Source organism: Salarias fasciatus, chromosome 14 (assembly GCF_902148845.1).
Source record: "Salarias fasciatus chromosome 14, fSalaFa1.1, whole genome shotgun sequence".
Lineage (NCBI taxonomy): Eukaryota > Metazoa > Chordata > Actinopteri > Blenniiformes > Blenniidae > Salarias > Salarias fasciatus.
The window spans coordinates 39,377,432-39,405,122 of record NC_043758.1 but is presented as its reverse complement, the minus strand read 5'-3'; the positions used below and the strand labels follow the sequence as shown (position 1 = coordinate 39,405,122).

The 27,691-nt window shown below is 48.9% G+C and overlaps 1 protein-coding gene across 2 annotated transcripts in view; it reads left to right on the top strand.

Annotated features, from left to right (window-relative positions):
- The window catches only part of bcas3 (BCAS3 microtubule associated cell migration factor), a 282,337-nt gene extending 255,673 nt beyond the window's left edge, over positions 1-26,664 (top strand). The window contains exon 25 of one of the 2 annotated variants that reach the window (XM_030108062.1): positions 25,321-26,664. In XM_030108062.1, the coding sequence (XP_029963922.1) occupies positions 25,321-25,469 (149 nt within the window). In that variant the 3' untranslated portion in view covers positions 25,470-26,664. The remainder of the gene's footprint in view (positions 1-25,320) is intronic. The other variant, XM_030108064.1, reaches the window with a different exon arrangement.
- The last annotated feature ends 1,027 nt before the right edge of the window (positions 26,665-27,691 follow it).

Here is a 27,691-nt window from a genome sequence, read left to right as displayed (position 1 = left end):
TGTTTCCGTTGTGAACTCTGCGTATGTGTGTGTGTGTGTGTGTGTGTGTGTGTGTGTGTGTGTGTGTGTTAGCGTGAGATGGGCAGAGGCAGATGGTATGTTGCTCAGTGTCTCCGTTTTGCTGGGAGCAGTGGCCCCAGAGCTTTACACACACAAACACACACACACCACACACCACACACACACACCACACACCACACACACACACACACACAAACACCACACACACACATCATGTATTTTTCTGCATTTTTTATTTTTTTTGAAGGTTTTTGACGCAGTGAGTTCCAGCTTTGTCTTTTTGAGTGTATGACTCGAGAGCTTCTATTCAAACCATGTTTTCTGTCTGAAGTTATTTTAGTTTTGACCCGTTTTATCCAGTTTTAACCTGTTTTAGCCAGTTTAGCTCTCCATGGCTGCTCCAGCTGTTGTAGCATGTTTTTCTACCATTTGCAGATGTTTTCTTCTCATGAGCAGTTTTAGCCATTTAGCCTGTTTTACAGATCTTCACACTTTGAACTAGTTTTAGTCATTCAGTTCTTTTACCTGCATCAGTTTCCTTCACCCTCAGCTAGCTAGTAGCCCTCCCTTATGGGACCCATTCAGGCTGTGGGTGTGTTTTCAGCAGCAGGACTGAAGGTGGCTTTAGAAAAGGCAGGTTGGAGCAGCAGCTCTGATCTGCACCGGCCGTTCGTTCTCTGATCTGTGATTAATTACAGAGAAAAAAAACAAGCTCTTCGGTTCGGTGTGGCTCATAAGCAAAGGGACGTTTTAGCTGGGAGTTTCTCCTCAAACAAACTCAGAGGATTTCAAACTGGAATGCCTGCTGATGTAACAAATCACCAACTCTGACATTCTCCTTCAACACACACACACACACACACACACACGGTTCACAGATTCACAGGGGAAACAAAGCCTCCAGTCAGGGTAATGGGGCTCTCACGCTGAGGCCGAGACCCGGCGTCGCCAGCTCGGAGGGCAGGTGACACTCAGACAGAAAGATGGACGGATGGACGGAGGGAGAACCAGAGAACAGAAGATGGAGAGAATTAGCGGGGAGAGTCACCGGCGACTGAAGCGCACTGGGGCTGGAATTCGATTTAGCTCCAATGATATAATGTTGCTAACTGGATTTGGCTTATTGGTGCCTGCCCAACATAAATTCCATTGAAGCCATATGGACGGCGGCTCTCAGCTGAGTGCAGCGGGAACAATGGCTCTTCTTCAGCATGCAGGACTCGTCTCGTTTCACCTCGTCCTGGAGAACATGAGCGGCTTTTACCAGACGATGATTTTACTGCAAAATAAATGTCAACAGAGCAGGTCAAGAGGCTGGCAGCATCAATAAGAGATGAGCCGGTCATGAAACTCAGAGTCGCTCTCATGTTATTTGAAATGAAATCTCTGATGCATGAAAGCTGAGGGTTCCCACAGTTAACTGTCTACATGCTTCACACTGGAAATCAATATAAGATCCAATAGTAGAGCTAATAATATTCTAACAGGCTCTTTCAGTATCCAGGACTTAACATGTTGAAAAGTTCAGACCAGCTTTAATCTGACCGTTTCATTTGCTTTAATAACCACAGGCTGTAACATTGTGAAGAAAAAAAAAAAAAAGCTTGAAGAGTGCAGCAGGTTGTAGTTTCTTCCAGCTTCCAGGGACAGGAGCATGGTTCTGAAACCATCCAGCGGACCAACACTCAGACCAAAGCAAGGCCCTGCTCACACCACGGCGCTTCTCTTCGTGACAGCGCTTCAAATACTGACAGGAGACCTGGGATCAATGACGCTTCCTCCGCCGCATCTGTGCTGAGGCCGGAGTGTCGTCCAATCAGACGGAGTCTTACTGATAAAGCTCTGACTCTTCAGTCCAGGAGGTGATTCACAGCCGCGGCACGCCTCGTCTGGACAGGACGCTCAGAGCGGCGCTGTCTCCACAGGACAAGACGTCCCTGTGAGAAAATGTTTCTGCTAATGTTCCCGGAAGAACAGAACCGCCGGAGAGCATCGTGAGGAGGCTCTGCTCATGAATGCAAATTCCTCCAATCTAAAAAAAAACGATGTTCATAAAGCTAAGAGTGTGTGTGTGTGCATGTGTGTGAGCTACTTGAGTCCATGTCCATGTGTTTATATTTAAGTCATGTGTGTTAAATGTATATACAAGTGTGTGTGTGTGTGTGTGTGTGTGTGTGTGTGTGTGTGTGGGGGCCTGTATTTTATTAGCAATAGCCAGCACATATGTGTGTTAGCAGGAAATCCACACACACTCTGTAAGAGAGTGTGTGTGTGTGTGTGTGTGTGTGTGTGTGTGTGTGCCCAAGTGTTTGTAATTCCCTGTAAGTGTGTGTGGATGGATATGTGTTTACATTTGGGTATATTTATCCCTGCTGCACACACACACACACACACACACACACACACACACACACACACACACACACACGCAGGGGTGCGCAGGTGATTCGTCTGCTGCTGATTGTTTCTGTGGCAGTGGGCGGTGGTCCCTCCTCCTCCTCCTCTCTTCATAATCCACAATTTGCACTGCTGCTGCTGCTGCTGCTGCTGAGGAGTGTGTGCAGCCTTCAGATGTTATCACAGCAGAGAAAACATCAGCTCTCTGGCTTTAAGCTGCTCCGCATGTGTGTGAAATCTCCCAAAGATAAAGTTTGGCAGAGTAAATATCCATTGATGGAGTTTCTTGGTGAGTACGGAGCGCTTCCTGTGTGGGGAAGTAATTTCAGGCGCGCTCAGTCTCTGAACCCTTCCGATTTCATGGTTTCCATTTGAAACGACGAATGAACTGATGAAGGAGTCACAGACTCCAGCGTCTCCGTCTGAAGAGAGCAGAGTTCTGCAGCATGGCTGAGCGAGGCTCCTGTTCCACGCCGCCTGCAGACAAAACGCAGCGTTTCAGAAAGTTTCCCGTTTGCACACAAACGGGAGAAACACTTTGACCATGCAGTTCTCATGTTGGTCCAAAACACACCTTCATCTGGACAGACCACCCAGCTGGACGGCTTTTACAGGGACTGTCAGCCCTGAAACTACCAAGTCCAGGAGAATCTGGACTGGAACCCGAACCAGGACCAGGAGAATCTGGACTTGAACCAGGAGCAGAGTTTCTGTGGTCTCCCTGGAGACAGAGCCTGAGCGCAATATTTCAGAATAGCTTTCATTGAGTCTGAGCAAAACAGTGATGTTTAGCATTCACACTTGATACGGTTGTTGTCTCCTTGATACCGTTGTCTACTTGATTACGGTTGTTGTCTGCTTTATACTGTTTTTTACTTGATACGGTTGTTTGCTTGATACCATTGTTTACTGTTGTTGTGTATTTGATACCGTTGTTGTTTACTTGATGCAGTTGTTGTTTGCTTGATACCGTTGTTGTTTACTTGATGCGGTTGTGGTCTAATTGATACTGTTTTACAGGCCCTTTAAAAAGCAGTCTTTACCACTTTAGATCAATTGAATTTCATCTGTTTAACCTTCAAAATGAAGAGAACACAACTCAAAGTTTATGATACATACTTATTACTTATTCTGAAATTCTAAAATGTAGGAACAGATAAATAACTCTTGACATTTGATAGTACCTTTCAGTTTTTTCTCTCATATCAAACGTCCAGGTAAAGCTGTGTGATTCTGGGAGATCCCTGATACACCTGAAGTCCTGAGGAGCTCCTCTGTCCTGCACCTCGTCTTTCCAGCACTTTCTGACTGTTTCAATTTAAACAACATGAACTTTCAGTAGGAGACTAGTTTCTTTCAGTTAAATCCAGAAGACGCTTCACTAATGGATATCCTGCTGGACAGTGACGCTCTTTAAGAGCGTGCTGCTTCCCTTCGGTCTGAGTGTTCCTCCCTGTTTGTTGTACATTACATCCAGCTGTGGGATGTAATGCTGTAATGTTTTAATGCCACTGCTAACTGCTGAGAGCCTCTACTGGAAAATGAAATGTGTTCCTAATTATTGTTGCTCATTTCAAAAATAACATAACCGCTGCAGTGATTTCTCCCTTTGGGCAGTAAATTGCTTCATCTACTCGTTATTTTTCCTGTTGGCTGTTCACATTCAGGGATTTTTGTGAACTTTACCAGCAGCCACTCAGTCCATGTGACCGTCTTTTCTACCCTGCAAGGCTAAAGTCATCAATATTTCTGGAAAAGTCATATTTACACCGTTTCTGGGAAATATTGCCGTATTTTGAGCTTTTTGAACACAGTGGTTTCCAGTTGGAGCTCTTCAGACTCTTCATGTTAAACAGTTTGATCTCAGCGTTACAGTCTGGGGCTCAGTTTGGTGGAGGTCTGGTCTGGACCTCGGTGGTCCTGCTCCTTCAGACCTGGTCTGTTCTGGACCTCGGTGGTCCTGGTCCTTCAGACCTGGTCTGGTCTGGACCTCGGTGGTCCTGGTCCTTCAGACCTGGTCTGGTCTGGACCTCGGTGGTCCTGGTCCTTCAGACCTGGTCTGGTCTGGACCTCGGTGGTCCTGGTCCTTCAGACCTGGTCTGGTCTGGACCTCGGTGGTCCTGGTCCTTCAGACCTGGTCTGGTCTGGACCTCGGTGGTCCTGGTCCTTCAGACCTGGTCTGGTCTGGACCTCGGTGGTCCTGGTCCTTCAGACCTGGTCTGGTCTGGACCTCGGTGGTCCTGGTCCTTCAGACCTGGTCTGGTCTGGACCTCGGTGGTCCTGGTCCTTCAGACCTGGTCTGGTCTGGACCTCGGTGGTCCTGGTCCTTCAGACCTGGTCTGGTCTGGACCTCGGTGGTCCTCCCTCCGCCCTGCTGTGCCGGCCCGGTCCAGCAGTAATCTGTGAGTCTTTCATGTTGGAGCCCACTGTGAAGGTAGACTTTATGTTGGCCGCTCCTGTTGGTGGAACTACTCACTGAACTGGGGAAAAAACAAACATTCTCCAGCTTTCCTCTGAATTCAGAGCCGTGTTGGCCGCAGCTCGGCTGATTACACGATAAAGCCTGTGGTGTGTGAGGCGGGGTATGCAGGAGTTAATGCAATATCACGGCAAGTAATAACAAGTGCAACATTTACATCAACCATTCACACACTTCAGTGGAGCCAGAAGCTGCCACATCTTCATGAACCAGTGTCTGTAGAGCAGGCAGCTTGGATTTAAATCGTATTTGGAACTTAAAACATTCATGCAGTGCAAACTGATGGCAGCTGAGCAGTTATTTAAAGAGAACATCACTGTTATGACGCTAAATGTTTTGTCCAGCAGTGAACAGTCTGGTCAGCATGACTGTCCACACAGCCTAACAACACCTGCAGGCTGCTGGTTCCTCCTGAAGCCTGAAGCCATGTAAACAAGCTACTCAGGAGAAACGTGTACTTTTCCTATTGTGCATCAGTGAAAGGCCTCTTTAAGTTTTGCTATTGTATGAATCATTTCATAGAAAAATCTCGTTAATTGGCCTATTAGGGGAAGATGGGAGGTGGGGTGCACACCTGTTCAGACAGCTGTGTGATTTAATGGGCCTACAATACATCCTGTATTTGAATTGGCTGCACACTCCCTTCACACAAAGCTGCGCCATTAACTCAGCGGCTGACCGCCTGCTTTTGCTGTTCAGTCCTGTTTTACTGCGCTGATATCCATCAAAAGAGCAACAGCACTCAGAGGTGGGAGGGCGGAGGCCCCTCTTTCTGTCCATCAGGCCAAACGGGCTCGTCGTACAGTAAAACACATCAACAGCGCTATTAGACCAGCGTGAAGGAAAGGGCCGGCCTCACTGTGGAAACTCTCTGTTTCCACATCCAAACGAGGACAACTCAGTCTATAAACTTTCACGTTCAGTTTTACTCTCTTCACTGAAGCTGTGGTTTGAGCTGCTGCTATAGAACTCAAAGTAAGATGTTTTATTGTTGTTGTTAGTGGAGTAGTCCCAGTCCTGAAAGCTCCCTGCCACAGCCCCAGAGCATTACGTAACGTCAGCAGCAGACGCATGTTTAGCAGCTACATGCTCGTCGTGGTTAAAGTCCGACTGATTCACGCATTAGCAGCTCGTCCCTCAGTCTGCAGGTCCAGCCAGACGCCTCCCACGGCCCTGTGGTGCTGTAGACTGGAAGACTGATGGAGGGGGCGGAGCTGAGTGCAGCAACGGATTGCCTTTATGTGTTGTTTGTGTGTGGAGTATTAATTAAGTCTAATTAATAAGAACTGGTAACTGTATCGTGCATCTGTAGTTTTTAGCAGTTTTCGTCATTTCCAGGTTCATTTCTGCTCTCGGTATACACATATATTTCAGCTGTAAACCTTGTCGTTAGAGGCCAGCTGGCTTTCAGGCCGGCAGAGGGGCCGGTCAGGGGCCCAGGCTGCGTTTTAGCTGTAAAAGTAGATGTTTTTAGCATCTTCCTCTACTTCCTCGTGTGTTGGGAAATAGAGAAAGTAGCCTGGTGTTGTGGCTGCAGTGCATCGTGCCACGAGTAAACTGCACAGATCAGATTAAGTTATCCCACACACACTCCTCACACACTGCCCCCCATGGCCACTGGTGGTACTGCAGCATAAGTTAGAAAAACTCGGACTGAAACACGCGATGTGAAGGGACATGCTTTAGCTTCCACACTGAAAACAGCAGGAATACTATCTGATAGTCAGTTATGCGAAGCGCCTGGGAAGCACCACAGCAAGACGAAGGAATGGAGCCAGCATCAGCTCAGTGTCGGTCACATTTTGGTATTTCCTGTAGTTTTTGAACATATTGAACACACAGTCTACCTTAAAGTTCACTCATTTATATCTTTACACCACATTTTGATTCTGGCCGCGATGGGCAGCGCAGCCAGAACAACCGGTTTCACTGCATTCATCGACTGTTTGCTCTGACGTTGTGTTTGGTCGGGTGAACCCTGCTCTCCCTCGCGGCCTGTTTACACGGGCTGATCACTATCTGGTCAGCAGACCTCCAGGTTTGCTCTTTAGGAAGTGACTGAGTTCTCCTGCATCGTGCCACTTCAGGACTGTGAAGAGCTGCTGCAAAAACCGTCAGATCCACTCATACCAAAGGCGTGGCAGGTGCCTGGTGGGGTTTCATGTTTGCTCTCTTAGCCTCATTTAGTGGATGGATCTTTGAAACTGCTCAGATGATGATGTTGAAATTCAGTCACGTTGAGACTGAGGAGAATCACTGCTGAACTAGGAGGAAGGTTCTCAAACTCCTTCAGTCCAGATATTCAGAGAAGCAGAAGAAATGACCACGAGAACACAGCTGGTGTGAACGTACTGCTGGAGTCCACTCGTGTGAGCCGGCTGCATCTCCGTCATCTTCATCAGTCTGACAGCGACAGGAGGAAGACGACGGAGCGACACGAGGAGCTTCTCCCCTCAGCAGTGCAGCTTTTCCACATGCCAGTGTGATGGTCGCGAGCTCAGATGCCTTCAGTGTGTCCGGGCAGCAGGCCGGATAAATAATGAATCGGACCAGCCTCTCGGAGCGGGACTGCAGCGTCTATTGAAGTGGTTTGAACTGACGTGAATACGGCCGGTCTGCATCTACTGCTCACTGTATGCTCTACATTATATTATTGCCACCATGATCTCAGTGGCTGGCCTAATGTACAGAGTGAAGTGTGCACGCAATGGACCACACACACACACACACACACACACACACACACACACACACACACACACACACACACCATTTGGATACTTGACTAACTCAAAACTATTAGTTAATCATTTTGTGACATGCCCAGAGGGCCATGTTGTCCCCTCGCTTTAACCAAAGAGAGGGAAGAAAGCGAGAGAGAGAGCAAATGAGTGCACTCTCTCCCTGAAAGCTCCTCAGCCCTGCCGTGACAGACAGAAAGAACAAACGCAGAGAGGAGGAGGAGGAGGGGGAGGAGGAGGAGGAGGAGGAGGAGGAGGGGGGGAGGAGGAAGACGCCGGGGACCCGGTGGAGGAGCAGCGAGGGGAATGTGAGGCTGGCTGAGGCCAGAGAGTATGGTGCTGAGAGAGGAGACAGCGAGTGTGAAAGCAGAGTGTGGTCATTATAGCTGCCCTTCAGCACCCCCCCCCCCCCCCCCCCACTCCCCCCACTCCACCTTTCTGCGGACCTCTCTTTCTCTTTCTCTTCTCTCCACGTTGCCAGCCCGGACTTTGAGCGTAATGTGCAGCGACACTGTGAGACGATGAAGAATAATTCCTGCATTCAGAGCTGCCCCCCCCCACCCCCGCTCCTCTTCATCCTCCTCCTCCTCCTCCTCCTCCTCCTCCTCCTCCTCATCCTCTCTCTCAACTCCACTGACAAGTCAGGCCTGGATATCATTGTATCATTTATCCCGGCCTCGCTTCTGCCACTCTGCCTCGTTTGCCCAGAGGGAAGTGTGAAAAGTGTGCGTGGCCGAGTGTGTGTGTGTGCTGTGTGTACATCTGCGTCTGTGCGTGTTAGTGTCACTCGGTGCTCTGTGTGTGTGTGTGTGTGTGTGTGTGTGTATGTGTGGGTGTGTGTGTGTGTGTGTGTGTGTGTGTGTGTGTGTGTGTGTGTGTGTGTGTGTGTCTGTATAGCTCAAGCTTACTGCAAATGGGCTTTTTGTGGAGTTTTTGGAGACTGCACTTAACAGCTCGCTCAAGGGAGACACACACACAGACACACACACACACACATCCAAGCGGGCTGCGAGGGTTCACAGAAGAGGAGGGCGAGTGAGAGCAAAGTGAGGGAGAGAATTAGGGCGAGAACGAGAGAGATGGTGAGAGTGGTGGGAAGCTTCTTTAAAGCCCTGCCGCCGTGTGTGTGTGTGTGTGTGTGTGTGTGTGTGTGTGTCTGTGTGTTTTGGGTCGACCGAACAACAAGAGGAGCGGCACACACACTTTGTGCGTCTGCATCAGGAGTGGACGGCTTTCTGAGGGCGATCCACTCCATCCAGTCCGCTCCGCCGCCGCCGGCACGCACCGATAACACTTGTCGCTGTGGAGGCTGCGCCGTCCTCGGAGCCGTGGCTCAGTTTGTTCACAGGGTCTTTCTGAGTGGAGTTTCCATGTTCTCCCTATGTGTGAGGCTCCCCTTCCACACTCCAAAAACATTGGACGGTAATTGGTGGTTCTGAATTGCAGAATGGATGATTCTAATAATGAAACCATGCAGCTCTCTGACTGGTCTCCTCACATTCAAACAGCTCAGCAGACAGAATAACATCAGGTCGGGTGGAGGGCGGGTGGAGGTCGGGTGGAGGGCGGGGTGGAGGGTGGGGTGAGGGATTCCCGCCTGACCGGGCGGAGACACGCTGGAGGTGTGAGCTGTGGACGGTCGTCAGGTCCAACCTGCAGCCTTTTAAACTGAGGCTGTTAAAATAGGTTTCACTAAAACAGTTTGCCTCCCATCCATCATATCAGCACATCAGGAAACATTACGGCAAGCTCAGTCCACACACACACACACACACACACACACACACAAGCTCTCCTAACGTGAACCCGTGTGAGTTTGCGTGCATGTATATCAATAAAATATGGAGCATGAATAAGTGATAGGATACATAATGGAGAAGCAGCTGAGCAGAGTGAGCCTTCCACAACACCAGAACTTCCTGTCCACCCAATATCCAAGTATCAGCGTGCACACGCGTGTGCACGTACGTGCACACAAGCCCACGTGCACGCATCCATTCAGCATCAGTCCTCCTTCGACGGAGCGGTGTGGAGGGGATAGTAGCGGAGCGGTGGCCCAGGTAGTCGAGGTGGCTTTTGCCACCACGCCATGATTCACGGCTCAATTCCCGAACTCCAGCTGTCTGTGTGCCGAAGTGCCCATGAGCTGCCACTGTTGGCGCTCAGGCTGCTGCGGCAGTGAAGTTTGTAGGGATGCACCGTAATTAAGACGGAGCGCAGTAATTGGCTGCCTGGGCGTCTTTAAAACCCAAGTAATTTCGTTGTAACTTGTAACTTCGGTAACTTGTTGCGATGACAATAAAGACTATTCTGATTCTGATTCTGATGCAGCAACACCACTTTTTAAAGGAGAAGGAGAAGAAGTGCTGATACCGAGTACCGGGACCAGAACCACAGTGCCCAGTTCTCACTCCGTATGCGTTCTGCCCCATCACTCCATACAGGTGGCGGCGCATCCCCAAAACTTTATTTACTGTTTACCATCAAAGGAGATATTTCAGTGGAAGAGTCGTGAATTTTTTTTTATTTAAAGGTTTTGATTAGTTTTAGATACAGTTTTCTAAAGGCCTGTCTACACGGCAACAGTTTCAAGTAAAAACACAAAACTTCTGTCGTGTTTTGAGTGTCTGTTTACAAGACAACGTCTCTCTGACCCACTGAAAACGAGTTTTTGAAAACAGATTTCAAGATGGAACTTTTGTAAGATTCTCCATCGCCGTGTGAATCATAGGAATGTTCAGGGCCATCTCAGAAAACCTACTGCTGGTCGCGCTCCTGTGTGTTGATCTCCGTGTTCTCCAGTGATAATGCTTACAGTGTATCGTTCTCTATGGTTTCATTACCAAAACAACCAACAGCACCAACCAGTGGACCAACATGAGAACGCCACGGTTTTCAGACTTCCTGCCGTCTCCATGTAAACAAACATCGCCAAATGTTGAAACTTTCACATTGAAAACTTGAAGATGATGTGAAACCAAAGCGTGGAAGGCCTGGTACGTTAGACATTGAAACCTGCGCAGCTACTTTAAGACATGGAGGGAACGTTTTTCAGAGCTGCTGAATGGAGCATACTGAATGTGTAGTAAGTGTGGTATTGTGGTGGAAGATGGAGTGTTGAGAGGACGCCTGCAGCTCATCGACGGTGCCGTCTCTGCCCGGACGTTCTTTGGGTTCGTCCTCGTCCGCTGTTTTTCAGTCAAACCTTCCCATCTCTGCTCCCATAACCTCCGTCTGACCTCCTCAGAGAAAGCAGTACGTCACATGAACGCACATAAAGGAAGCCGCGCTCTCGGAGGTCAGGTCCCAGGTTGAAAGCTGAGGTTATTGTACCCGGCAACTTTCTGATTGTTCAAACTCCCACTTCCACTCCTTATAAATGCAGGCGGTATTTAATGGAATCTCCTCTTTGTATCCGGCTCTTCAGCCACATGCAGCTTTTCAAAGGACCCTTTATAGAGATGAGCTGAACTCTCTCCCTCGTGACCCCTCGCTGACCGCCGTGTGTTTCCTGGGATTAACCTGTACTCCAGTACCCAGAGTACATTAGTGTTTCTCGTAAAGGGCCGTGTTCTCCTTACCAGCTCTGTAGTCCAACACGGGTTTGCTTTCATTTGCCTCTGCTGTGGTTTCACACTTGTTCTTGGAAAGGCATTGCTCAGCCCCAGTGTGTGTTTCCGTGTAGATGTGTGTCTTGGATGTGTGTGTATTGTGACAGTGGCTACATTTAGACCGAAAAATCAGGACACTGTTAACATTTTATCAGATTGGGTTATCTAACTCTGTTGTGAGTGGTGCAACGATGACTGTTCACATCATTTTTCGGCGGAATCCCCGCTCTGAAACACGATCAGACAACAGGAAAGATGCCCGGCTCGTGTCGGATTTCTGCCCCTCTGGGCACTGCCAGGTCACAAGACGGCGGCAGCGTGTCACAGTCAGAGATCCCCCTTCCAGACTCAGCCCCGACAAATTATCCAGCAAACAGAGTCAGAGCGCTGTGTGGAAGAGACGGTGTGGAAGCCTGTCCTGCATCAAAGCCTGAGACACAAGCATCATGAAACCACCGCTAATGTGGAACACATGGCTCTGCTGCTGCAGGGGAACCGTTCTGACACCCAATCTTTCTTCTGAAGGGCGTGTGTTCAACAAGATGTTTCCAAACTGAACATAGTCCCACAATAAAGCAAAGCTTTGCTCGGTCCGCTCATCTTTAAAGCGAAGTTCCAGTGCTGCCAGGCTCCTCGCCACTACAGTGGACGGCGAGCACACCTAATCTCCGCTGAAATCAGGCGGGATTGGTCTCCATGTTTAGGAGAAGAGAGCTTTTACACTGTCAGACACTTGATGCTTGTTTAGGTTTAGGTGCCTCTCAGAGTAAATGCACTTATATAAGGTTGGGATTAGCGAGCCAACCGGTCGTACCAATGAAACCACAGCTGGCCCAGCAGGGGGCGGAGGTCACAGAGCTCCAGGAGACATCTGGGGGTCAGGGCCGGGTCAGCCTTTTCTCAGCAGCGCAGAACAGAAACCAAATCAGTGGAGGATGAAACTACAAAGCGTTTTGATCAAATGGATGTTTTTGTAAATCACACTCTGTTATTAGCCTGATGTAAATACAGTCCTGGAGGAAGTGTTATGCCCCATTTACACCACCACGTTTCAAGTGAACAATGGAGAACATGGAGAACAATACACTCTAAATATTAACAGTGGAGAACTCAGACATTCATCTGGACTCAACACCAACCTGGATTGTTGACTGTCGACTCTAAAACATCCACAGATGAGACCAAAGGCCTAAGCTGTGGATATCAGCGCCTGCTTACAATAATATTTTTTAATGTGACAAAATCTAGAAAATCTGGCATTAAACCACACAACATGAAAGTTGGGCTGGTTTTGATTTCAGCTCTTCCGAACCTGAGCAGCCCAGACAGGTCCGGGACACCGACAGCAGTGTGCACTGAAGCCAGGCTGTGTTTCGACTGAAGCTGCTCAGTCAACACGTACGCGGGTTTTTCACATGAGCAGAGGGATTCCAGGAAACATACAGATGAGCAGGATTTTTGCCTTTTCACTGACGCTTGTTGTGATGATGGTGTGGTCACATGCTGAAGCTTGAATCGATTTGAAGTGCTCACATATTTCAGAAATAACGGCCCCATCTGTCATATCAACAAATGTTAAAATACAACATATGTTCACGTCCAAGCCCTAAAGCCACAACCGGCCACAGTAATTATTAAAGTTGTCCACAGGAAGCGAGGAAGATGTTGTTATAGAGTCATAAAGTCTGCAGACAGATGACAACAATCTGTCCAACTTTGACACGAGACTGCCGTTCGTGTCTGGTTTCCTCCCAGCAGTCACTATTGTTTTCCTTTAACTGGAACCACAATCATCTCTTAATCTTAACCAAGTGCTTCTTGTGATTGACAACAAAGGTCCCTTAACCTTAATAAAATAGCCATTTAAATCCAGACTTTGATGTCTCCTCAGTCCTCACCACAATGTTTTTGAGGCTGAACTGAAGCAGACTGTAAGCATTACACTGTAACACTATAAAATCAGCTTTTCCTGCTGGGATTCATAAGAGCTGGAGCTCCGTCATGCCTCTATCTCAGCCTGCATGGAATGAACTCAGCCTGTATGTTGTCGGAGAGACCCAGGGCGTCATTATGGAGCGCATGTATGAGAAGCACGGGCGCACGGCGTGGACAAGCCGCCAGTAACGCAGGATGAACCGCACCAGTCAGAGAGCAGCGGTTCCAGTCCAGGCTGAACCTTTCTGTCTCGTCTGCATGTTCTCCCTGTGCAGAAGCTCATCGATCAGCAGTGTCACGTACAGCCCAGTTTCATCCCGACTGGTTAAACAGTGCAGTAATAACCTCTAGATTTCAACTGTAAAGTTTTCTTGTGGTATATATACGTGATGAAAATGTCCATAGTTTCACAAAACCCGTCAGTTACTGCAGAAAATGGCAACAACATCAACATAAAACCAGTTTTAATGTCCAACCCACATCTCCTGGGCTCCCTCAGCACAGTGCTCAGCGTTGTGTCTGCTCCTCTGCAGGAATGTGTCATAATCAGAGTTTTCTCAGTGGTCTTTACACTTTGCTCGGTGGTTTTTTTTTGGGATGGATTTGAATGGAAGTGTGTTTGTTCCCCTTCCACCGAGAAGCACCACGAGGCTGAAGTATCAGGTGTGTGTGAAGTGGAGTGTGTCCGGTGTGGGCGCCAGCCTCACCTGCAGTGTGTGTGGACGGATGTGTGATGTGATGGGAAGAGACAGCCTCCTGACGCTGTGCCGCTCATCACTTTTCTGAGTGGACACGAACACCAGCAGCCTCTTTCCGCTGAGAGCAGCCGTCCTGTCCAAACTGATCCATGTGGGGGTCTCACAACACGCCTGTCAAAGGACATACGTCCACAGTGTGTGTGTGTGTGTGTGTGTGTGTGTGTGTGTGTGTGTGTGTGTGTGTGTGTTCACAGTGGGATTTGGGATGTGTGCAGACTGCTCTTTGTTTCCTCCCATAAGCAGTGTGCTGATGAACTGCTTACACAGGACTGTCAGTGTTCTTACTGGTGATGCTCGGCGTCTGAAAATCTCTCATCTGCACTTTTGACCTGTGTCGAAAAGAGAAATTCCACAAACCTCAGAAGTACTGTCACTAGCGATACACTGATGCTACTGTTGTGAAAGATGAGTACAACACTGACTACTTGCTGATACGAGTCCAGATGAAGCGACGTAAAGCCTAATTTATACTGTATGCAGGAATGACAGGTGATGAAGAAATGAGCCTGAGTGGCTGTAAAACCCAGTAATAACCAGACGTCTGGCTTCAAGCTTCTCTGACTCTTTCATCAGTGTGAGCACCGACAGTTTGCACAACGGCACTTCAAACCGGAACAAATTAGAAGCAGTTCTCTGGCTACTCTTCTGTGGAAGGCCTACCAGGATCTGCTGCAGGTCCTCCAGGTTAGTGCCAAATGGCTCTGGGCTCCTTCAGAGGTCTGCTGGAGTCCGGGCCATGTCGGGCAGGGGCGCTCGCAGTGTTTATGGACCATACCGGAGCAGGCTTCATAGTGGAACACACTGCACGGCTCCGCACCACTCTGTTAGCTCTGGACTGAGGCCGCCAGGATTTAAACACTTGCTCATTGTTTTTACCACACAGCATCCAAAAATAACTATTAGCGAGGAACCCAGGATTACGGTCTTTTAATGACTGGAACCGCAGCTTTAACTCTCAGCATTTCACTGAAGAACGATGGAAAAAGACACAAAAACAAAAGAACACTTTGCACGGGCCAGAAAACACCATGCTGGTCGTGTCAGCAGAGAGCCAGCTGCTAAAATATGATCTGTGATGGCAAGTGACTTTTAAAAAGTTATTAGTTATAGTTACTTCTTCAAAAAAGTAATTGAATTGCAATATTTTAAAAGTGTTTCTATCTGCTCTATGATCAGGCTCTATGACTGTATCTCTATCATGTCATGTGACTCCCTTTAAACCAATACAGTTCCTTCTTTCTGTAAACACACCTCATGCTCCGCCCTCTGCTGGACTCGTCAGTGAATTATAGTAACAGAAATGTGTAACGCTGGAAAAAGTAACTCCATCCATCCATTTTCTACCACTTATCCGGGGTCGGGTCGCGGGGGCAGCAGTCTCAGCAGGGATGCCCAGACTTCCTGTCCCCAGACTCTTCCTCCAGCTCCTCTGGGAGGACCCCAAGGCGTTCCCAGGCCAGCCGAGAGACATAGTCTCTCCAGCGTGTCCTGGGTCTTCCCCGGGGTCTCCTCCCAGTGGGACATGCCCGGAACTCCTCCCCAGGGAGGCGTCCAGGTAAAAGTAACTCGTTAGATTATTTGGTATTAAAAGTAGTAACTCTGTTAGTAACATCGTTTATATTAATGTCGTTACTCCCATCACTGAATATGATATACATTTAAAACAGTTGGCTCTCCAGTTCAGCTGTTTGGTTGTGTAAATTCTTTAATGCTTTTTATTCTTACTATTATTCTTATAATAATAATAACAAATATTATTATTATTATTATTATTATTATTATTATTATTATTATTATTATTATTATTATTGTTGTTGTTGTTGTTGTTGTTGTTGTTGTTGTTGTTGGTACTATTATTGCTGCTATACAGCATGCTTGAACTATATGTTACTGCAGTAAACTGTCTTTTATCTTTGGTTCTCCTGTTCTGTTCTGTTCTGTTCTGTTCTGTTCTGTTCTGTTTCTCGTCTCGTTGGAAGTTGCTGCTCTGAGGTGTTATGAAATGAGTTGAAGCTAAATGTTTTGTCTTCCTCGTCTGTGAACTCCACGGCTGAAGTCAGTGCCCGGACGTCCTCGGACGTCTTGTTTGGCGGGGGGCGGGTTGTCTGGGTGTGTCGCCGCTCTCTGCCGGTCCTCGTCGGACCATAAAGCAGCTGAGGCTGGTTTGGCGGCGAGGCGGCCGTCGGTCTGCCTGGGTCACCACTGGGTTTTCATTAGGGAGTAATTGAAAGCGGCCCAGGGAGAGTGTCAGGAGTGTCCCGGCCTGTTGTTGGCACCCTTCAGAACACACTCTAATGAGCAGCCACTGGGAAAGCTGTGGTCGGCTGTGCTCCTGGAGCGCTGCAGCTCAGGATATACGGTCAGAGAGGATGAGGAGAAAGTCCCCGTGCGGGAGCCTGAATTGGAACCATGAATCACTTTGATTCTTTTTCAGTTGTTCCTTAATCACACAACCTGTTGAGTTCATGATTCACTGGCCGGGCTGCTGGCGGCGTTCACTCTGCATGCAGAGTTCAAGGCCGTCCTGGAGGCTGCCGGCTGCTGCAGGCCAGCTGAGCACCTCTTCAGCTCTGTGGCTGCATGACCCCAGCAGCTGCCTTCATGCAGGCCCCTGTTGCAAGTTAAGATGCTGACCTTTCATTGCATTTTGGGCGTCAGTTTACAACGGTCTTGGAGCAGCTGAGGAAGCGTTTTGAAAATGCTTTGACTCCATCATCATGTAAACAAGTGTATTCAGTAACCACATAAACAGTCACACATCACTGGAACCACCTCTTTCCGATGGTTACTTCTACCTGTAGGGATAGCGAGATGGGCGATCAAACTACCAACATTGAAATGAAAAATAATCTGCTGAACCAGCAGATGGACTGCAGCACCAGCAGCCACTCCTCTTTCCAGAAAACTCCGCCTTAACGTCAAGAGCCCAGCTTTACAGCCATGAAACTCCGCTTTGCTAAAGTGAAGAGCCCAGCTTTGCTAAAGTGAAGAGCCAGCTTTACAGCCATGAAACTCCACCTTAAAGTGAAGAGCCCAGCTTCACAGCCATGAAACTCTGTGTTACTAAAATGAAGAGCCCAGCTTTACAGCCATGAAACTCAGCTTTGCTAAGCGAAGAGCCCAGATATGCTAAAGTGAAGAGCCAGCTTTACAGCCATGAAACTCCACCTTAAAGTGAAGAGCCCAGCTTTACAGCCATGAAACTCTGTGTTACTAAAATGAAGAGCCCAGCTTTACAGCCATGAAACTCAGCTTTACTAAAGTGAAGAGCCCAGATTTACAGCCATGAAACTCAGCTTTACTAAAGTGAAGAACCCAGCTTTACAGCCATGAAACTCCACCTTAAAGTGAAGAGCCCAGCTTTGCAGTCATGAAACTCTGTTTTACTAAAGTGAAGAGCCCAGCTTTACAGCCATGAAACTCAGCTTTACTAAAGTGAAGAGCCCAGCTTTACAGCCATGAAACTCAGCTTTACTAAAGTGAAGAACCCAGCTTTACAGCCATGAAACTCCACCTTAAAGTGAAGAGCCCAGCTTTGCAGTCATGAAACTCTGTTTTACTAAAGTGAAGAGCCCAGCTTTACAGCCATGAAAGTCCACCTTAAAGTGAAGAGCCCAGCTTTACAGCCATGAAAGTCCACCTTAAAGTGAAGAGCCCAACTTTACAGCCATGAAACTCCACCATAAAGTGAAGAGCCCAGCTTTACAGTCATGAAACTCTGTTTTACTAAAGTGAAGAACCCAGCTTTACTAAAAGGAAGAGCCCAGCTTTACAGCAATGAAACTCCGCTTTACTAAAGTGAAGAGCCCAGTTTTGCTAAAGTGAAGAGCCCAGCTTTGTTAAAGTGAAGAGCCAGCTTTGATAAAGTGAATAGCCCAGCTTTGTTAAAGTGAAGAGCCCAACTTTGCTAAAGTGAAGAGCCAGCTTTGCTAAAGTGAAGAGCCCAGCTTTGTTAAAGTGAAGAGCCCAACTTTGCTAAAGTGAAGAGCCAGCTTTACAGCCATGAAACTCCGCTGTACTAAAGTGAAGAGCCCAGCTTTACAGCCTCAGCACAGCACTCTGAGTGAAAATGCTTCCATTTAACTCAGAAATATGGTCGTAAGTCTGACAGATTCACAGACCGTGATCGGCCTTGGCTCCAGATTTTACATAAAGTGAAAGAGGTCTCAGCTTCCAGCACGAGCGTCCACACGCCATCTCTCCTGATACACTGTGTGTGTGTGTGTGTGTGTGTGTGTGTGTGTGTGTGTGTGTGTGTGTGTGTGTGTGTGTGTGTGTGTGTGTGTGTGTGTGTGTGTGTGTGCGTGCGTGTGTGTGTATGTGTGTGTGTGTAGCTGCATTAATGAGCGCTGTCCCCTTTACACAGGAGGGTGTGTTAAGCCTGGCTTTTCACAGACCATCTCCATGATCTCCGGTAGATGTTAATGAGCTTTCCCCTCTAATGTGGCTCAGTCGTCCAACTGGATAGCTTTCTAAGGACTGTTCAGGCCAGAGGCTCAAACACTGACGCCGACGTGCTTTAATACGCAGCCATCGTGTTTTTTGGTGCTTCCGTAGCGGTACGCAGACCTCGGCGGCTCTTCAGCGCTTGCATCTGGACATGTTCTGAATCATTTCCACGTGCGCAGAAGTAGTTTCAGGACGTCTTCTCTCCCGAGCTCTTCAAAAGCCACGGTGGTGCTGCTGTCTGCGGCAGAGTCTTTGGTTTTATCATCATGTGCCGCTGCAGTCAGGACACATTAGATCTTATTCTCCTGGCACAGCTAATCTTCTCTGGGATCTGTGAAAGGATGAAATGCGGGGGGAAAAATCATCACTGGTGGATTAAAATATCATTTCCCTGGAGATGACATTGCTATGTCATGCAGACGGCCACAGAGCCGTGGCACGGAGTGCCGCCGCCATGCTGCCATGGCGAGGAGTAAGACGAGCTGATCGCTCACCATAACTGACTCCCTGCTCAGCTCCAGCAGGCCAGCCTTCACATCCTCAGTGCTGGACGAGCCGCGGTGATAGCTGTGAAGGCCACCTGACTACCAATATGGCTCTCTTTACACAATATGGACAGTGTGATGACTGATTTCCTGAAGGAAAATCACTGAATGTCTCAGAATGAAGTTCATTCAATCAGCCCTCGTGTGTTTTAGAATTCTCCTCAACATGAGTCCAACTGAACGTGGTTCATCGAGAGTCTCCAAACACAGTAGTTTGATGGTTTTTGATAAGTGTTCACAGCAGATGTGCTCCATATGGTGTGTTTCAGTTCCAGTTTCTGACTTCCGTTATCATCCAGGTTTTAACAGTGATGGCAGAATGAGGTTGATGACTGAGTACAACAGGACAACAGGACTGTGTTGGGTTATATCAGGAAACGGTCACATGACAACACTTTATATGAGCAGCATAAACACCTTGTCCTCTGGTGAAGTGTCTCTTTCTCTCAGGAAACTCTCCAGCATCTGACCGGCAGAGTCCAAACCACACTCCTCCATCCAGCAGCTGACGAGAACCTCTAGAACCTCAGAGTAGAACCTTTAACGAGAACTTCTGAGTAGAACCACTGAGCAGAACCTGCAACTAGAACCTCTCGGAAGAGCCTCTGAGGAGAAGCTCATAAGATGATACAGTTAAAGTAGCTGGAGCTTATCAATAATCAGGACTTTCTGTGCATGCCTGCATGTGGGCTTGTGTGTGTGTGTGCGGCATGCATGCGAGTGAGAGAGAGAGAGCAGTAGAGAGAGGTAGACTGTGACGTGAGAGCACTAATCAGAGGCAGCTGGGTCCAGCAGTGAGATTAAGGTTAGAACACAGAAACAATCAGCTGGGATGAATATTTTATCTCTGTGGGTTATCCCCACCTCTCAGGGGATGGATGGATGGATGGATGGATGGATGGATGGATGGATGGATGAATCATAAAGGTCAGGTTTAAGATAAGGTGTGGGTTTGGGTTAAGGGTCAGGTTTGGGGTCAGGTATAGGTTTGGGGTTTGGGTTAGGGTTAGGGTTAGGGTTACACTAAACTAACCGAACCTCCATTTGTGTCGTGTGTGAAATATGTTTGTTTGTTGTATTTGCATCTACGATTCCGTCTGTGTGTTTGCATGGAAATCAGAGTGTGTTTGCTGGAATCTGTGTGTTTGTGCGAGAGTGTAAGAGGATTAGGGCCTGTTCACAGCCCAGGGTGCAGACTGCAGTCTTTCCCACTAGAGAGCTGATTGGCCGAGCAGGTATTAACTTGCTGCTGTGATGTTATATGAGTCTTTGTTGGATTTTGTGAGGCCAGGTCTCCAGAATCAGCAAAACTTTCCCTCATTTGTTCATTTGTTTACTCAGTGCCACAATCCTCCGTCTCCATCTGTTTAATGGTCAAACCAGGCAAACAGCGACTGTATTTAGGACAAAAAACAGTTCAGATCCAGAGCAGTCTGGTGCAATGGCTCCCTGGCCCAGAAAACTAAAGTGAAACAATAACAGAGATGAACAAAATTTTTATTTTTTTATTTAAAGGTGCCGTAGGCAGGATTACCTTTGCAGGATGGCGATTTGACCCATCCAAGATGGCGATTTGAAACCCGGCGTCGTGCCCACCTCGGGGTGCTGAGCGGGGTGGCAGTGTCACGGCCGCCTGCGCCGGCGGGTTGACTCACCTGTGACCTTTTCACGGCGGCCTGGGGTCAAAGCCTTTTTTTAAGAATTCCAGTAGAAACAGACGGTGTCCTCCGTGGAGTTTTGATGATGTCATGTCCGACGAGGCAGGTCAATATGCGGGCCTGAACTTCCTCATGCGCGTTCACGAGAAGCAGAGCTTTGAAGCGCCGCCCCTCGACCAATCAGGATAGAGCCTCAGGGCCTCTTCTGATTGGTCAAACATACCGGGAGCGGTCGAGATTCCTTTTCAGCTCAGAACAGAGACAGATGGAAACGCTGCGCCCTCACGGTAGAGCAGTTATGCTACACTCCTAAAGGATTATCAATGGATACTCTAACATTTAATCCAAAGAAAACACAGAAAAATTAGCACTGACGAGCAAAATCCTGCCTACAGCACCTTTAACAGGGAAATAGCACAACAAATGTGTTGCACCAACCAGATTTAGCTATTAGCTAATTTCCATCTGTAGTCCCTGGATAAAATAAAGCAGGGCCGTGGTGAACAGCGGCTGTGATGGACTCATCTTCCTGCAGCTTCCTGCTGCTTTCAGTCCAACACAACATGTCTGGAATTACCTGGAATTTTACCTGGAACCAAGAAATGGACAATATAAAATATAGAGGTTTCAGGCCTCAGGAGGGAGTCATGTCCTGTTCGCTCCACCTGCAGCCCTTTGCTCCACCCCCAGCTCTTTGCCCCACCTCCAGCCCTTTGCTCCACCCCCAGCTCTTTGCCCCACCTCCAGCCCTTTGCCCCACCCCCAGCTCGTCAGTTGAATTGTAATGCAGCGGTGGTGCTGCACCTTCAGAAAAAGACAAACACGTCACTACACTCACATGATGTTGGAATATTTCCTCCCCTCACTAAAACAGCTGTCAGCGGTTAGCAGAGGTGGGAGATTGGAGCCTGATCAAGTCATCTCCATGCCATGTTCCTGCCCTCACCATGTACCGCAGACAAGCTGAGGAGCAGGGTTGATTAGATTCACCTGGTGTGATACATGGTCAGAGCAAAAACAATGCATGCAGATGACTTGGTCAGGCTCCAGTCTCCCAGCTCTGGCGGTTAGTATTGGACCAGTCCTGGACCAGTACCAGTCCTAGTCTCTAGTCTAATCCATCTTTAATTTCATGCCTCATATTAATGGAGTTTTCAGATGTGTGCTTTGTGCAGTGTGACATTAGTCTGTTGACTGATCCGTCTCCGTGTCTCGGCTGGCCTCGCTCCAGCTGGGTATTCTCTGCACATCTCGCTGGACTAAAACCTCCCTGTAAATAACCATATTGCTTTACCTTGTGACATCGGCCTCGCAGGACCACGTCCCCAACACTGGAGCGCCGGGGGATTGTGTGGAGGGCGTGAGGTTAAGACGTGCTGAATAGCTGTAGGCGTCACACAATGAGGTGGATTAGGCAGCACTAGAAAGGGCCTTTAGGGCTTTACTGGGGTGTTCAGCGGCTTACAGCGCCTACAATAACTGCAACATGGAGGATCCAGCTGGGCCGGCCGAGGGTGGCGAAAAGGCCAGCTGGGTGGGCAAGTGGCTACCGCCCATCAGCTGATAGCAGCTGGAGGAAAGGCCTGAGCGCCTCTGACATGGAGGTGAAGCCCGGCGCTCCAGCATGCCGCTCTGCCCGCCTGCAGCCGCCGCCAAGGACAGACGAGCCAATGAGGACAGACGAGCCAATGAGGACAGACGAGCCAATGAGGAGCCGGGTTCTGCCAGACACAGCGCCCCACTGAGACCCCTTCAGTCCCCTGATCAGGGAGATGGAACGTCAAAGATGGCTCTTTAACTAATTCTGCTCTCATCATGAACACAGTGGCCGGCAGCAGAGGTGTGGAGTCTCCACAGTAAACCAACATTTCCACCATGTTCCACCAAATAGAACCAGTCTCACCATAGAACCCAATGGAACCACCAATAGACCAAGTTTCAAAAGGGAGATATGGAAGATATGGATCAGGGAGTTCACATAGAGTTTAATAAAAACTGTATTGTAAGTATAAGTTATAATGCCTAGAAACTTTGAGATGTTTTTAAATACATTTTCATTGCTTAGTTGTTTAAACTGTTTTAGTTAGTTTTGTTATTTCATTTTATTTTATTTAGTTTTGTGTATTTTGGTCATTTTTTACTTTTCTTGTAGTTTCAGCCATTTTTCCAATTTTCCCAACTGTCTTTCAGCAAATTTCAACTATTTGAGATTTTTCATCCTGCCTTATTGATTATTTACTTTACTTTACTTTACTTTACTTTACTTTACTTTACTTTACTTTACTTTACTTTACTTTGCAGGAGTGGAACTCAGAGTCTTCTTTTTGAAAACTTTGCCATGTGAACACGCGACTGTCCTGAAGCAGAAACATTTGGACTTTTAACTGAGAGGAGAGACAGTCATGTGTAACGGCAGTCTCTACTCTCCTGTGTTTGATTGTTTATTTCCATATAATTTTGTGGTGAAGCCCCAGAATGCCCAGGATGCATCAGGAGTGCAGCTTGAGTTTCTGCCTGAAAGACGATTGATTAAAGACCAAACAGAAGACGGAGGAAACGAAGTGTTTTTGTAAATTTCATTCCCAGATGTTTTTTTCTTGGGGAATCAGATAGTGCTTCAGGTATTTCCTGAAGTCCTCTTTATTTGTGCCGAGTCATCTATTTCCTGTTACACTCTTCACCTTCATCCAAGCAGGCAGATTAATCCAAACAAACATCTGAAGGAAGCATTTCACACGTTCACCACCAGTGTGAGTGAATGAACTCAGCTGAAGTTGTTGTCAGCTGCTTCAGTGAAGAGAGCGAGCTGTAAATCCGGCGTTATGTGCAGCCGCAGTCTTTGGCTCGTCGGGGATTAGCGGCCGCTCTGCCCCATGCGGCGCTGGGGCCGAGCGCCGGCGGCAGGCGGCCATAACGCCGCAGTGTGGCACATCGCATGTTAGCCAGGATAATAACAGTGCGGTTTGTATTAGGTTTCCTGAGCTAAAGTAAGAAGCTGCCACTTCCTGCAGACCCACCGTGACAGAGACGGCGTCCTCACAGGCGGCACAACATCTGCAGGATGTATCAAACACGCTGTGGTTTCCTCTCGCTGCGCTACCGACGTGAAACCACTCTCTGGCTCATCAGGGTCGCTGTTCATCTGGAGGTCACCGATCTGCAGCTCGTTTCTGACAGACGGCAGTTTGAAGTCGCCCCAAACAGCTGGAGGACTCTGCAGCTCGCCGTCCTCCGGCAGGGGAAGCTGGTCCACAGATCGCAGAAGGACCTCACCCTGAAGCCCACTTCAAGGCACAGAATCCCAAACCACACCCATCAGACCTGCATGTTTCTGCGCCGCCTGAGGGGGACGTTGCAGAAACTGAGGTGAAAAGTAGAAAGATGATCACATTTCCAACTGTTGCCTTGACTGTAGAGTCGCAATCATGATGTGAAGGTTGAGAGGAGGAGCCAGGTGGTGCATGGGAAGGAGAGCCGGGTCTTCCAGTGGTTCTTCCAGCGTCTCCCCGTCACCGTCGACGGGCCTCAGCTCTTCAGATGTGTGGTTCGGGTTTTGGTGTTTCGTCGGTGGTGTGAAGCCCTGACTGAGCAGCAGATCCAGGTTGTGACTGAGCGTGGCGTGTTGGACCGGACCTCGCCTGTGGCAGGTGTGTTTCCCATCAGCTGGTCCCCCCACGGCGAGCGCACCCCGTCCAGGAGCCTCTACCGTCTTTCTTCTCAAAGCCAGGTTGTCGTTTCAGCTCCTTGACGAGCGGCTCGCACAAACAGCCCGTTCCTCTTTGCCTCGGCGCCGGCGTGCAGCTGAAGGCCCGCTGACCGGAGATGTTTGATCCTGTCCGTCCGACAGGAACAGTAACCATGTGTGCCGGCATTACCGGGTCCTGCTCTCAATTTGTCTGTGACAGTCAGGCTGGGTTTGCAGGGCGTGGACCGGGGCGGCGGGGCGGCGGCCGCAGATTAACCCCGGCTCGCGCCTGACGGACGTCACAATACACTACATGCATCACGCTCCTAATGCCGCGCCGCCACCGGCACGCACGCCATCCCGTCCGCCCGTCACAGGACGTGTTTTACAGCGTGCAGCGGCGGTAATGAGTTCCTCCTGGAGGGATCCCGGCCCGTCGCCCGGAGACCGACGGAGGGTTCGGCGTCCCAGAATAACCGGTGTGCTGACAGCGCCGGGCGAGGCAGATATCTGCAGCCTCACGGCGGTCTGACCGGCAACTCATGGTGGACAGACAGGAGGGAAAGTCCACTGTGTGTGTGTGTGTGTGTGTGTGTGTGTGTGTGTGTGTGTGTGTGTGTGTGTGTGAGACTCTGTTTTTGCTGTATATTTACTGATTCTTGTTCTGAATGCTGTGAAGCACATCGTGTCGTGTCGTGTCCTGTCCTGTGTTGTCGTGTCGTGTCGTGTCGTGTCGTGTCGTGTCGTGTCGTGTCGTGTCGTGTCGTGTCGTGTCGTGTCGTGTCATGTCGTGTCGTGTCGTGTCGTGTCGTGTGGATCAGGAGGAGCGGCTGCAGAGCGCTGTGACCTGCTGTGGAGCCACATGGCTCCTCAGCTCCTCTGGAGCGGCTCGACAGCTTTCACTCTCTCACCAGAAGCATTTTGTCATGACTCTGTTCTCACAGCGAGGAGAAACGTGAGAACGTTCCGTGTTGTCCTGACTGTACCGGCCGGACGCCGCCGCTGCTCTGACGCCGCTGTTGTTTTTGTGTGTGTGTGCAGAGCTGCAGAGGGAGGGCAGCATCGAGACCCTCAGCAACAGCTCGGGCTCCACCAGCGGCAGCATCCCGCGCAACTTCGAGGGCTACCGCTCGCCGCTGCCCACCAACGAGAGCCAGCCGCTCAGCCTGTTCCCCACCAACTTCCCCTGAAGACCCACCTGGGCCCCGCACCGCCACGCCCCGCCCCTCCTGGCTCCGCCCCCTTCAGAGGACTGCCATGTGTTTGGTGTTTTCCTGCTTCTCGTAGAGCTGGCTGCAACAAACAGCACTGGGATTTTAATCTGGGGTTACATTTTATTGAGTCCTTTGAAATTTCACCATTTTGTAGCTGAAATCATTCCAGTGAGCTGATTATTGAGCTTCCTCCAGATGTTTCCCTCCAGCGAGTGACTGTAGCTTCTGACCAGCTTCACCCAGCAGACCGTTTCCCCACTCTGTGTGTGTGTGTGTGTGTGTGTGTGTGTGTGTGTGTGTGTGTGTGTGTGTGTGTGTGTGTGTGTGTGTGTGTGTGTGTGTGTGTGTGTGCTCTCACGTCCCCTCTCTAGAAGTTCCAAATGTTTCAGATTGAATCTGGTTGTTTTATTTCCATGTGTTGATCTGGAGTTATAATAATAATGCACTGGTTTGGACACTCAGACGCTTCACACTGCATTCTTCATTCTCTCCATGCTGGGTGGTGGTAAGCTACTGCTGTAGCCACAGCTGCCCTGCGGCAGACTGACGGAAGCGAGGCTGCCAATCGACGCCATCAGCCCCTCCGACCACCACCAACCATTCACTCTCACAACTTTCATACGAGGCAAGGTGGTGAAGCGTCTTGCCCAAGGACACAACGGCAGTTTTACGCCTGCGGGAGCGGGGATCAAACCGCCAACATTCTGGTTATAAGACAACCCACTCTATCATCTGAGCGACTGTCGCCCCGTTGAGTTCTCTCGCTCCGAGGAGTGTGTTGTGTGTCTGAGGTGTGTGTTCTGGATCCAGCTGTGTGTTGGAGGCTCATGTCAGCGTCACACTGCAGTTTAACTACATTAGCGTCTTTTGACCAAAACCGTTAGATGAAGTGTTTTCCCTGCCTGTGCTCAGCTTCCCTCTGAAAACCTGGAGTGTGTGAGGTGTGTGTGAGGTGTGTGTGAGGAGTGTGTGAACAGAGGAGCAGCTGAAGCTCTTCCTGCTGCATGCCACACTGATCCTGACTGTTTCTGATTCAAGACTGCATTTGTAAAAGGTTATTTCTCTTCTCTGCATTCAAAGCATAATAAAGTGGAGGTGGAGCTGTGTGTGTGTGTGTGTGTGTTTGTGTGTGCGTGCGTGCGCACATTTTTCTATCCTTGTGGGAACAAATGTCCCCACAAGGATAGGAAAACCTGGCATGATGTGCCTTGTGGGACCTTTTTCCGGTCCTAATGAGGTGAAACAGTGTTTTCTTGACCATGTTGTTGTTACTGAAAAAAGTAAAAGTGCAAAAACATTTTTTTAGGGTTCGGCTGTTTTATTCTGGGTTAGGGTTAGGGTTAGGGTCAGGGTTAGGAGTTAGACATGAATGGGAGTCAATGGAAGGTCCCCACAAGGATAGAAATACGAACCTGTGTGTGTGTGTGTGTGTGTGTGTGTGTGTGTGTGTGTGTGTGTGTGTGTGTGTGTGTGTGTGTGTGTGTGTGTGTGTGTGTGTGTGTGTGTGTGTGTGTGTCGGCGGTGACCGTCGGCACGCTGCCGCTGCTAATTAGCACCATATTCTTTAAGAGGCAGTAAAATGCTGTTAAAGGCCTTTTTATGGGCGGCTGAGGATCTTTGTTCTGAGCCTGACGTCGGTTTTTCACCTCCGCTCTGTCAGTCAGCCGGAGTTCTGCTGAGTTCTGCTCTCCTCACCCGCCACCAACAGCGACCTCGGAGCCCAGCCGGTGAGGTCAAAGGTTAACAGAGCGGCGGAGGCAGAGCCGTCCAAAAAACAGCCTGAGAAATAAAGTCCAACAGCAGCGAGGAGAGCAGGGCCGGGTGGGAGGAGGACGCTTTATTCAGCTCCGTCTTCAACACTCACACTCACACACACACACACACACACACACACACACACACACACACACACACACACACACACACACTCCTCGTGTTTCGACAGCCTCAGAATTTATTTTCCTGTTAAATTAATCACATGACGCGGTTTGATTCCAGTCGCTGATTTATTCAGCTTCATCATGAGAGCACAGAGCATCAGGCATCAGCCGTTTATCAATCAGCACGTCGGATTATCTCCACTGTCTTTAAAGAATCAAATAATAGCTTTAAAAACAGATTTTGAATTAACTGGTGAAGGATGAAGAAATTACAACAGCCTTGCTGTTTTTTTTAATTACTTTTCTGTTTTTTTCCAG